The following is a 12,550-nucleotide window of genomic DNA, read 5'->3' on the forward strand; positions in this document are numbered from 1 at the left end:
AGGAAATTGTGGAAGAATTCAGAACTTTTCACCAAGACTTGTACACCTCAAAACACAACTCAGACTCTGACTCCTTACGCAGATACCTGGAAGACACAGAACTTTATTGGGTAGAGAGATAAATATGTGAACCCTTTAACAAACCCATCACGACAGATGAGATAATAAAAGCCCTCAAAACCCTTCCAAACACCAAAGCCCCTCGGCCCGGGAATTTTACAAAGCCTTTGCAAGTACCCTGGCTCCCCTTCTTGTAGAAGTGTACGATGAGGCATTAAAAATCGGGTCCCTCTCACAGTCCCTCTGTGAAGCCAATATAATCCTATTACACAAAACAGGCAAACCCCCCCGAAGAATGTGCTTCGTATAGACCTATTTCTTTACTCAGTCTTGATAATAAGATACTGGCGAAGATACTAACGAACAGGCTGCTACCATTGATGCCGGGTCTGGTGCTCGCAGACAAGCAGGATTTGTGCTCGGACGCAGCACAACATTCGGCATCAGAAAGCTGTTTGGAATCATCGAGGCGCTCGACCCCGCACACCAGGCCGTCGCAGTCCTGCTTGACACCGAGAAGGCCTTCGACTCTGTGAAGTGGCCCTTCCTCTTCGCGGTGCTTACCCAGCTAGGCTTGTGAGCCCATTTATACACCAACCTCCAAGCCACCATCGTCTTGGGATCAGCGAGGTCTTCCCCTATTAAGCCCCAATGGGGCACCAGACAGGGGTGCCCGCTGTCAGCGCTAATATTTGCATTGATAATGGAACCCTTCGCGTCGAACCTGCGATCCCATCAACTCCATAGAGATCTTAACATTGGTCCACACAAGCTGATAATATCCCTCTATGCGGAGGATGTAGCGTTATTTATTCGTGACCCCATCGAAAATCTAAACCCAGCCATGAGGGAAATAATTAAATTTGGTGCAGTATCTGGCCTGAAAATCAATCCCACTTAATCGATTATATTCCCATTGACCCCAGCCCCCAGGGCATTCAGACGACTATCACTTTGCATGGGAAACCTCAGGGGTACGCTACCTGGGGATATTGATGTCACTAAATTACCAAGACATATTGCAAGATAATTATGAGGCTGTAGTAAAGACATTGCAGGAGAAAGTAAACTGTAGGAAGTCACTCCCATTAACCCTTTGAGGGAGGGCCTCGCTGGTCAAAATGGTGATCCTCCCGGAACTTCTATATCTATTTGCCAACATACCTATTTTAATACCACAACCCTTCTCAAAGAGAATTAAAAGTCTAGTCCTGGAATTACTCTGGGCGGGCAAACCGGCGAGGGTGGCTCATTCAATGCTAATAGTACCGGTATCCAGTGGAGGCATAGCTTTCCCCGATTTGGAGTGATATTTCTGGGCAGCTCAGGCGCAATTTCTCAGCTATTGGTATTCCACGCACTTCGTCAGACCACACATTCAAATAGAACGTGCCCTGGCGACTCCCAATTTATTGAGAGCAGTTATTATTAGTCAGCTCCCAGTACCCCCACACCACTATGAACGTGGTTCTAGTGACCTTTGGGATCTGGAAGAGGATCGCACAAAAATACAACGTTCAAGTGAGATTCTCGCCCCTCCTTCCGATCAAATTCATACCAGGGTTTTTCATCAATGGGTGGAGAAACTTCGGTTAAACACTTTGGGGGATCTATTCAACAAAGGAACTTTTATAACACCCGAACAAGCAACTGAGAGAGGGAGCAACACCTCCCTAGACACTTTCCTTTATTTTAGTACCAGATATACCCTCCAAGCAATTTTCCCCACATTCCCACAACAACCACCAACATGGCAACTATTACATAATGTGATCCAGGCACAGGGTAAAGGCAGATTAGTCTCAGCTATCTACAAATCTTTATTAACCGACACCGTACCTGTCAACACACGCATGAAAACAAGATGGGAGAGGTCCCTCAAGTATTAATCCCAGATGAGGAATGGACATATATCCTAAGGCAAACGCAAAAAATTGCTCTGAACTCACGACTCAAGAAAATCCACTTCAACGTTCTGCACCAGACGTACTTCACTCCCGCCAAAAAGTGCAAACAGCAACCGGAATCAGCAGCGATGTGTGAGAGATGCGGAAACTCAACAGCCGATTTCTTTTTTTTTTCTTTCCACCTCGCATGGGACTGTCCCATGCTGACCCCTTTCTGGACACAGGTCCTGCGGACTGCATCAGCGATAGTGGGAGAAGAGTTGCAACCCATCCCGATGGTGGCATTGCTCGGGATGACCAAGCAACTTTCACCGGCAATAAGGAAACTGCAAGAGTTCTGATGACTCTAGCTCGCAGGAGAGTCACCATGTCCTGGGGCTGGGACCAGTCCCGACAGTGGCAAACTGGTGCAAAGACATTCTTTACTGCCAAGATGTGGAGTCAGACTTCATTAAGACCTTACACCAATATGCACGACCCCCTGATATTTGGGGTCCACTTGTGACATACTTAATCAATTTGGCAGAAGAGGCCGCCTCATTCTCGTCGGGAAGCCAAAGTACACAAGACATCGATATCTAACTCACCCAAACAAGGGAGCTAACATATTCACTGATTCGCACGGAGGAGGAGATTACATATTAACGATCTCGAGGACTGGAAGAGGGAATGAGCGTGTGGGGGGGATTATGGATGGCGCATGGTTGTTACGCCCTAATGTGGGTGTGGTTGTTATGTAACAGTTTGAGAGGAAAATTAAAAATAAAGTTTAAAAAATAAGTCATGATCACTCTCCCTTCCTTGGCTCAAGGACCTCCATTTTGCCTTCCCTCAATTTCCCTTTATCCTCTAGGTCCTCTACAGGATTGGGAAGGAGAATGTTTAGATAATGTTTGTGTATCCCTCATGGAAAAGGAAACCACGTTTTACTAGGTTTCTGCAGATGGTCTCTATTCTTGGATGGAATATTGCTTATTCTTCAGAAGCTGTCACTTGCTTTGGTGTACTTGACTGACAGATTGTCAAGTGGAGGAGAGTGGTTTCATAAAAGCAAGTATTTGCTCTACAAAGTGAATTGATATCCTACTCACCCCATTTTTCTGATGATACTCCCTGGGAAGTTGTTCTTTGTTGCCTGTTACCTTGAGTGTAGGCATTGGGGTGTAATTACAAGCTTTTCTTCTCTTCCCTCTTTTTATGAGGTTTCATCTTGAAGAGTTGCTCCTACACAATTCACTCCTTTAGACAGAAGGTGCTATCAGACTTCCATTTAAATGAAGACGTCATTCTTCGCACCTTTGCATCAGGGCGATCAGAGGTTTTCCAAGGTCCACCCGCTGGATATAAGCCAAATAGTTGTGTTTCTGGCCCAGGCTTCTTCCACCCCCCTCTACTGATTGTTTGTGTTGGTGCTGGACAGAAGGAAAATGCGTCCCTTAGATCGGTCCAATGGGCAATCTCCATAGCCTACGAATTAGCAAAGGTTCCTTTTTGTTAAGATGTTCAGGGACACAGCACAAAGGATATTGCAGCCTATTGGGTAGCGGCTAAAGCAGTATGTAGATCTTGGATGTCTGCAGGACAGCTACGCAGGATTCTTTGAATCTATTGTATCCCACTACAAACTGAATGTGGGGATCTGTCATTTTCTTTGGTTATGCCAAAGTGATCCTTATGCTCTGCATTCAAGTTCCCTGATATGAATTACACTGGCTATGTGTGGATAGTTTGATCAATATGTGCAGGACTATATCCTCCATAATATAGGAACTAGGAGAGGGCAATACTGATGATGCTAGAGTGTTCGCTGTTAATTTTCATAACATGGACAGCTACTCTTTGACATCACAAGCCTGGTCCCTGTCTTGTTCTGTGATCTAGTTATCACTCACAGGTGGGTACTGCTTGCTATTTCCCAAATGTTGTGTTAGAGAGTGAAGGGGTTTATATCCTCCCACAAAGAGAGGAACTGCTTCTTTTATTACAATTTCGGTTGGACCTTTTGGGAATAGGGATAGGGGTAGGAGAGTGGGTACAGTGTGGGGAGAGACTCTCTAATCCATGGTTCTCATGTTATCATGATATCCACTCCACTCCTGTTATCAATAACCTCCATTTAGTGAATCTAAATTAAAGTTAAAGTTATTTACATAGTCCGTGTTTAGGGCGTGTAGGGTTGGTGCTCTCAAGCATAGAGACCCCATATCTTATCCATGCATATATTTCTTTGGTTGGATGTCTTCTGTGTCACAGAAACAGACTATTCACAGAATGAATAATAACAAACCGTGTTACAGTGGCCTTCAACTTTAATATGCATCATCTGGCAACATGATTGATCCATACATCTTGCAATTATGGATCATTTATACTGAGTCACAAGTTCTCACAAACTAATTTTCAAATTTGTTTTAGACCCTTACTATGATACATTAAATCTTAGACTCTTGTTGGTTAACCCTTTGTATTTAATATTTCACATGCCTAGTGCTGCTTTTGTGGGAGAAATGTGCAATGGATGTTTAAAGATAACTGATTTCTTTCATACTTTTTTTTTTTTTTTACATTGGAACCTGCGGAATGCCTGTAGCCAAGTTTGGAAACGTCTTGAACCCTGTTAAGAGTTGTCAATACTAGGTTCTGCTGGGCATTTTTGGAATTATATTTTTCTTGGTGGAAGACCTGTACTAAAGTACTGTGACACTTTTAAGACTGTATTTGCATTGTAATTCTCCAATAAATGGCTTCTCTTTTGTTATTTCAGCTAAATCTCAAGGAGTCCAGAGAGGAGAGAGTGAGAGGTACAAACTATGTATATTTTCGATTGTTTTGTCATATTCCTTTCCTGATGCACTGTATTCAATTGCAGGTTGTAGAGGAAGCAGGCTGGGTTGGTGGGGTGGAAAAAGCACTGCTTTTAATATGGCTGTGCCAAGGCTGGCGACCATTTTTAGAAGCACATTTCAGCTGGGCACATACCACGAGGCCAAGGTAAATGTTGGGGGAACTCTGAAGAATATATTACTTACCCCTGGTAATGTTATTGTAATGGATTGTGTCCTCCAATGGATTCCTCATCTTTGATAGACTCCCACAGCAGCAAGATATCACGGAGGAGGGAAGGAGCGAACTCCACTACAATATTGTCATCACCTGTTGAAGGGCGGTTCTGCCAAACAGGACTCTTTTGCGGATAGGGTATCCAGGCAATAGTGTTTTGAAAACGTATGAATGGAAACCCACATTACAGCCTGACAAATATCCATCACCAGCACTCCTGTTTTGAAGAGCTGAGGTAGCTGTCACACCTCTAGTAGAGTGTGCCCTGAAGCTGTTAGGGATTTTCTTACCCACTGTATTAGAAAATTCAGAGACACAAAGCAAAATCCATCTGGAAATGGTTTGTTTTGTTACTCCTTTGCCCGTTTTTGAGCCAGTGTAACCAATGAAAAGTTGGTCTTCCAGTCTTAAGTGGTTCGTCCTAGCAATCTAGAAGCTCAGAGGGAGCCCTGACTCCTTAGATGGGTTAGGAGGTAGGTAGAAGGCTGGCAAAAAAAACTGTTTGCAACAAATGAAACTAGTTACGAAGGACGTACCCAAAGAGTCACCTTGTCTTTAGTGAAAAATGCCTTGTAAGACGGCCTGCAATTCGCTCACCCTTTGAGCTGAGGATACAGCGACCAACAAGGCTGTCTTCCATGTAAGGAGTCTCCGGGGGAACAAATGCATTGGATTGAAAGGAGAAGCCATAAAGAATGTCCGTACAAGGTTCAAGACCCATGCTGGCACCACAAAGGAGGTCGGAGTAAATGTGTTTGTCAGACCTTTTTGAAATTGGACCACCAAAGGGATCGAGAAATACGACCCATGCTCGAGGGGGTGCTTAAAAATCAGGCGCGGACTGGCCACCAGGGGGTGCACGGATGCAGAACACCTCCGTGTGAGCTCCCGGTCCCAAGAAGTGGTTTGAGCCCCCCCCCCCCCCCCCCCAGGGCGTAACAACCGGTGTACGGCAGCATGACACGGCCCCCCACCCGCTGAGCGGAATTTAAAAAAAAAACGGACAGACCTTCCCTGAGAAAATCCCGCCGTTCTGTGCCTCCCCCCCCCCACGATGGCACACACGGGAAAGAGAAGAACAGTAGTCCCAGAGGGAGCACCGAGAGGCCCAGCCGCGGGAGTGCACGCAGCGGGCCGCGCACCAGCACAGCTGGCTCAGGATCCTCTGTTCGCCTTCCCACAGCCCCAGAGGAGCAAGAGATCGAATCATTTGAGAGGCGATGCAGGGGCGAACCTCCGCACTCCGTCTGGCCCAGGCCGCATCGGGGTGGGTCCGCAGGCCCTCCCCCTGGTGGTGTGTCAAGGCCCAGCGTATCCGAGCTCCGGATAACAAACAGTGCAGCGGCAGAGCTGAGAGCTCCGCGTGGACCGGCAGGGAGGCCCCATCTCACGCAACATCCTCCCGGCGGGACGCGTGTAACCCGGGTGTAGGGAGGCCACGCCTCACGCTCTGTCTCACCTCGGAAGCGGACAGTTCACACAGCTTCCAGAGACACGGAGCCAACCGCTCCAGTCTACAGCCTCACACCCCTACACCCGGCAACCTCATAAACTGAGCCCTTCGAAGGGACCAGTAGACCTTTTGGGCACTCCAAAACGGCCCCGACTCCTGGAAAGCCCTCATAACCAAGTGGAAAAAGTGAAGGCCAGCAGACCACAAAGAGCCCCAGACCCTCATATACTAGAGGGGGGGTGGAACAATACCCAGCAATACCCCCATACCAACGACCACAACAAAGAAGCCCCCCCCCCTCCCAGGCTCTGGCACAAAGCGACAGCAGTCATCCGACGTCTATGAAGCTCCTCAGTGTATCAGAGCGCTTACCCACCCAGAACGTCACAACTGGTAACCTGGAACCCAACAGGTGAGACCAGTGGTTCAGCCATATAACCCCTGTGAAACATATCATCCTTGCACACGCCGAAGAAGACAGGGGGTTCATCGCTACACCAAAGGCTGTTCGGGGGGTTGTGCCCTCCTCCAAATGGGTTGCAGTGTTGGACTCTCTGCAGCACGCATGACCCGTCGGCCGGATCCCGACTGTGCCGGCATGGATGTAGGTGCCCCGGACTCCAAATAAAGAGACAGATAAAGCCCTGGCCCCCCAGAGACCACGCACAGGCCATCCTGAACACCGAGACGCCCCCTGAGGCGCACTCGGTCCGCCAATAGAAGCCAGGCCAGGCGGAGGGTAGGGCCCCTGGAAATGGGGCGAGTGCCTCCTCCCACCCCATGGACAATAAGCATACCCCACAGGGTATAGAGACGCCGCCACCATCATCCCCGCAGTGCGTCTTCGAGGCCTCAACTCAATGCCAAAGTCAGCCCCTGTCTGCAGAAAAGGTAACAGCCCACGCACCTCACAACGGGTTAGCACAGAGGGTAAGGCCCCCAAAACAGGGGCGTGTGCCTCCTCTGCCCCGACAATTGCTTCCTGACCACTACAAGCAAGTTAGCCAAATATGCATATGCTGCGCTCCTCCCGAGCTCCGAACACAAAATTACGATGTCCACCGAAGCCTCAGAAACGAGAGCGGCTGCCACCAAGGGAGACATAGCTGCCCTCTTGAGCGAAATCAAAAACATTGGGGCCAGTCTCTGCGGCAAAATTGATAGGATGACCCAGAGAGTGGATAACATCGAAGAGAGACTGGAGGGTGTTGAGACCAATCAAGCCTCAATAGATACCCTTGAAACCCAAATGGATCTTAGGGTATGCAACATAGAGAAGAGGGAGGAGGAAATTTGGAAAATAGGGAAAGAAGAAACAATTTACGGTTCTTTGGAATACCGGAACGCGATGGGGAAACAGAAGAGGACCTCAATCAAACGATACACGATATCATTCAAATCCTGACAGCAGATGAGGACATAGACGAACCCACAACCGAGAGAATACATAGAGCGGGTGGCCCCCCAGGCAGCCCAAGGTCCGTCCTCGCCAGATTTCACCAATACCAGGACAGAACAAGGATACTCACGAAAGCCAGGTCGGAGGGCCCGCTCACGCTGGGGGGGCGGAGATGACCATTTTTCAGGATTTGTCCTCACTCACCCTGGCCCTCAGACGTCTCTGCAGCCCGCTAACAAAATGGCTCAAGGAACAGGGCACGAGATACAGGTGGGGTTACCCCTTCTCCCTCACGTTCGAGCACGGAAGCAGAAAGATACAGCTGCGATCCAAAGATGAGAGCAAAGACTGCATTGCAGACCTTCTCGGACCAGGCCTAAGAGAAGGAGCAAGAGAGGAGCCAGACCAGACTAAAGCGAGATTTGAACTCCAGGGCCCAAGGAGCAAAAGAGTTAAGGGATCAAGGAAGTTCAGGCAGCCCAATGACACACCAGAGGGAAACGAAGGATAATATCCCACTCCATCTCGAACCACTGCAACAGTTGATTGGATGACACTGCGCAGACATCTGTTAACACTTCGGCATCTTGTGCGTCCCTGATGCGGGGCTTGACTCTCACGGGACCTCCGCCAGAAAGTGCAGGAGGGAACAGTCTGTTGACAAGGAACCATGAAACCGCATGTATCAGTATTCACTGCTAGTACAAGTTATTGTTCGGAATTTAAATGTTGTGGGGCAGGAGGGGCGGGGGCTCAAAAACATTATAAAGGCAATAGTTGAGACGGGGACCGTGAAGGAACGGTCCCCACTGGTGGTCTGATATTGGACTGACTGTTTAACACAGGTCCAATCCGGACTCCACTGAACCAAGACGATGACCCTCAGCAACAAGGGGAAAGAGGGAGAAAGTGAACATAGAGCAAGGGGTATCACAATGAATACCTCTAGAGGGAGGGAGGGTGGGGGAAGGGCAGTTTGCAATACCACAGCTTCAGCTAACCATGTGCTTCTGCCAGACAACTTCCACGGCGGGGGCACCCAGAGACGGTCGACGGGACTCGACACCATCAAGACAACCTAAAAGTGGTCGACAGATATGACACAAAAAGCGACAGGCATGGCACAATTAAAGTTGGCACATTGAACGTTAAGGGGCTTAATTCCCACACCAAGAGGTCTCTAGTGTCCAGAGAACGAAGCTCGATATCCTTTTTCTACAGGAAACAAGATACAGTAGGGGTGAGGAGAGGAAGGTCCTATATGCCAACGTTGGCTCCGAACACTGGGGGTCAAGTCCACTCAAGAAAGCCGGAGTCGGCATCTTAATAAACAAAGAACTCCGGTTTGAAACCCTTAAAACCTGGGCCGACGTAAGTGGCTGATGCTGGTTGGCAAAATACAGGGCACTATCATCACACTTGCATCCATATACGCCCCCAATTCTGGACAGTCCAGGTTCTTACAGCATACAGTCCCCAAAGTTATGATGGAAGCAGAAGGCGAAGTGATCCTGGTGGGAGACCTCAATATATGGATGGATCCAGAATGGGACAGACAGGCAGGCAACCCTCTAGCGGCCACTCCACCTGAATCGGGGCGCACACAGGTCGCAAACATGATAGAAGCCTACAAACTTAGACGCGTGGCGACATATAAACCAGAGACAAACAGGCTTCACGTTCTATTCTGCACCCCACGCGACGTTCACCAGAATAGACTACATACATCTCACACCAGATCTCATCGAGGTGATGTCCGAATCGAATATATCTCCCGTAACTTGGTCGGACCACGACATGGTGACGACCATCATCAGTCATTTGGTACTCCCCCTGAGAAATTCTAAGTGGCGATGCAACGATACACTATGGAAGGACTCAGCATTTCAAGAACAACTCAGGCTAAAAATTGCCCAATATTTTGAATTCAATAACACAGGCGAGATTCCCCTGAATACAGTATGGGAAGCCCTTAAAGCCACATGGAGAGGGATATTCATTAAAGAAGGAGCAGCAAAGAAAAGAGAACGCCTACTAGTGGAAAACAGGCTCCGAAAAGAAATAACCCAGTTGGACCACATCGCTCAATCGGCTCGACCTGAGAGACCGCAAAGGATCGAGGAAGCTAATGACGAGAGAGATGAACTGTGGAGATTGGAAACCGATTCCGCCGTGCGTAAACTACAATATCTAAAGCAAAAAGCAATATGAAAAAGGAGATGAGGCCGATGCCCTACTTGCCGCAAGGCTCCGAGGGTTCTGCAGAGAGTGATGGGTACCGACGATACGAAATGAAGAAGTAATCCCAGGGACCCAGTCCCACCGACATACCAGAAGCCTTTGTCAGCTACTACAAGAAACTATACACCTCAAACGCCACCCCACCTCAAGAAGCGATAACGGAAAACATGGACATGATATCCCTCCCAAGCCTCCCCCTAGACGTAGCACAAGCCCTCGACGCCTCCATCACAGAAGAGGAAATAGAAGAGGCGATTAAAAGACTCCCAACAGGGAAAGCTCCTGGAAATGATGGATACACGGCAGGGTTCTATAAGACCTTTATGTGCGCTCTCGTCCCATTCATGGTCGAGCTCTTCAACAACATCCTCCAAATGGGCTCCGCCCCCGAATCCTTCTCAGAGGTGCTCATAACAGTCATACCCAAGAAGGCAAGGAACCCCAACTTTGTGCTTCATATCGCCCGATTTCCCTCCTGAACACAGATGCCAAAATGTACACGAGAGTCATCACCTGTCATGATCCCTGCTTCCAAGGGGTCAGGACTTGCCCCACGACCTTGGAAGCAGGCCCATGACTCTGATCCCAGGAACCAGCCAGTCCCTATAGGGACCCTCTGGACCTTGTCCTGGCGCCAGTGGCGCCAGGCTCATGATGGTGACTGGTCCCGGCACAGGAAGCGCCGGGCTCATATTAGATAAGAGTGCTTGGTGGACCTACCTGTAGCAGACCATGCTGCTTACTTACCAGCTAACTGGTCTCCTGATCCTTCTCTGCCTGGAACTACTTTTTCTGTCTGGGTGGAGCAGGAGCCACTCCCTGGAAGCAGAACACAGGAACTCTTCTAGAAATCTGGAACTCTTTTCTTACCTGGGTGGGGCCGTGGAAGGAGACGCCTAAGCACTACAGAAGGCTATTTAAACCACACCCGATTGGTTTCACGTGCTTCACGTTATTCTGCATCTGCAGCAGGACGCTCACCGTGTCAGCTCCAGGAAACCTCCAGCTCCAGATCCTGTGAACACGAAATAACCTGCTGGAATCCAATCTTCAGTCTTCTTCAGTCTTCTGCAGCTCCTGCAAAACAAAGGCACAGGTTAGGCTAAAGTAAAGGCAGCGAATCTACTTACCTAATCCAACGGCAGCATCCAAGGCGCCTTTTTCTGCCTTTCTCTTCCGGCATCCGACATCTGCAAAGAGAGAGAACATCGGTCAGTAATATTCAACTACAAGTTCTGCTTACCTGTGTTACGCCCGTTCCAACTCAGCTCGCGCTGCATTCCGGCACCTCCAAGGCAAGATACATCGGTTAGTAACGCTTAGTTACAAGACTGCTTACCCGTCGCTTTCAATCTGTTCGCGCTGCACCTCAGCACCTGCAAAGACAAAAGAGACATTACGGAGCATTCTCCAGCGCTAGTGCAGTCTTTCTACTTACGTGCCATTAGAAGGATAATCTTCATCGTCACAGCATCTGACAAGGGAAAGACATAGACTTTACAGACTTAAGACTTTTGAAAGAGAAGAGAACAATGCAAAAGGAACTTTAATACTTACAAGGCACGCTCGTGCATTAACGGCGTCTTCGCTCTCAGCAAATCCTCTGCTATCAAGAGGCAGAGCTCGCATCCAGTGAAGCAACTGGATCCAGCGCCCCTGCACAAGACGCAGGATGGAGAGCCCGGCATTTACCTATATAAGGTAAGCGCAATATCAACCCAGTTCCACGGGGAAAGAAAGGGCGAGAGGGGCTAGGAACTTTCCGATCCTTCCAAACACTAATACCTTGGTTTACCCTTGCAGACATCTCACTCTTCAGCTTAAACTGTCGGTGGGAAGGGGGCCCAGTCCGGGAGCAAAACGAACCCTGCGCCTAACACTGAAGACAGTATCCTTGCCAGATCAAGACCTGCGCCTCCGGGGGAACCAGGTGAGCGTTACATCACCGCCCGACTCAAGTCACACATGCCCGCCATAATCCACAACGATCAAGTGGGATTCATCCTCGGCAGACAGGGGGCAGACTCCACCCGGAAGACCCTTCACTTAATACATGAGGCCAAGAAAATGCCGCACTCGCCAGCTTTGTTCTCGATTGACGCTGAAAAGGCGTTCGACAGAGTCAAATGGCACTTCCTGGAACCACACTATAGAAAATAGGCCTGGGCCCAACCCTCCGATGAGGAATAAAGGCTGTTTACACGGCACCACGAGCTTCGGTGGCAGTGAAATCACAGTACTCTCGCTGGGGCTAGACAGGTTTGCCCCCTGTCCGCAATACTTTTTGCGTTGTCACTGGAACCGCTAGCCCAAACGCTTAGGATGGACAACGGCGTCGAGGGGATGAGTGAATGGCAGAGAATACAAGTTAGCGCTGTACTCCGACGACATCCTGCTCCATGTGATGAACCCGCTTTCATGGATTCCCCA

At 48.9% G+C, this 12,550-nt stretch overlaps 1 protein-coding gene across 1 annotated transcript in view; it reads left to right on the top strand.

Moving 5' to 3' along the window:
• Nucleotides 1-12,550, top strand: part of FAM204A (family with sequence similarity 204 member A) — a 550,935-nt gene that overhangs the window by 118,743 nt on the left and 419,642 nt on the right. The window contains exon 3 of the mRNA XM_069611905.1: nucleotides 4,732-4,768. Coding sequence (XP_069468006.1) covers nucleotides 4,732-4,768 — 37 coding nt within the window. The remainder of the gene's footprint in view (nucleotides 1-4,731; nucleotides 4,769-12,550) is intronic.

This window comes from Ambystoma mexicanum, chromosome 8 (assembly GCF_040938575.1).
Source record: "Ambystoma mexicanum isolate Mex_15411 chromosome 8, UKY_AmexF1_1, whole genome shotgun sequence".
In the NCBI taxonomy this organism is placed as follows: Eukaryota; Metazoa; Chordata; class Amphibia; order Caudata; family Ambystomatidae; genus Ambystoma; species Ambystoma mexicanum.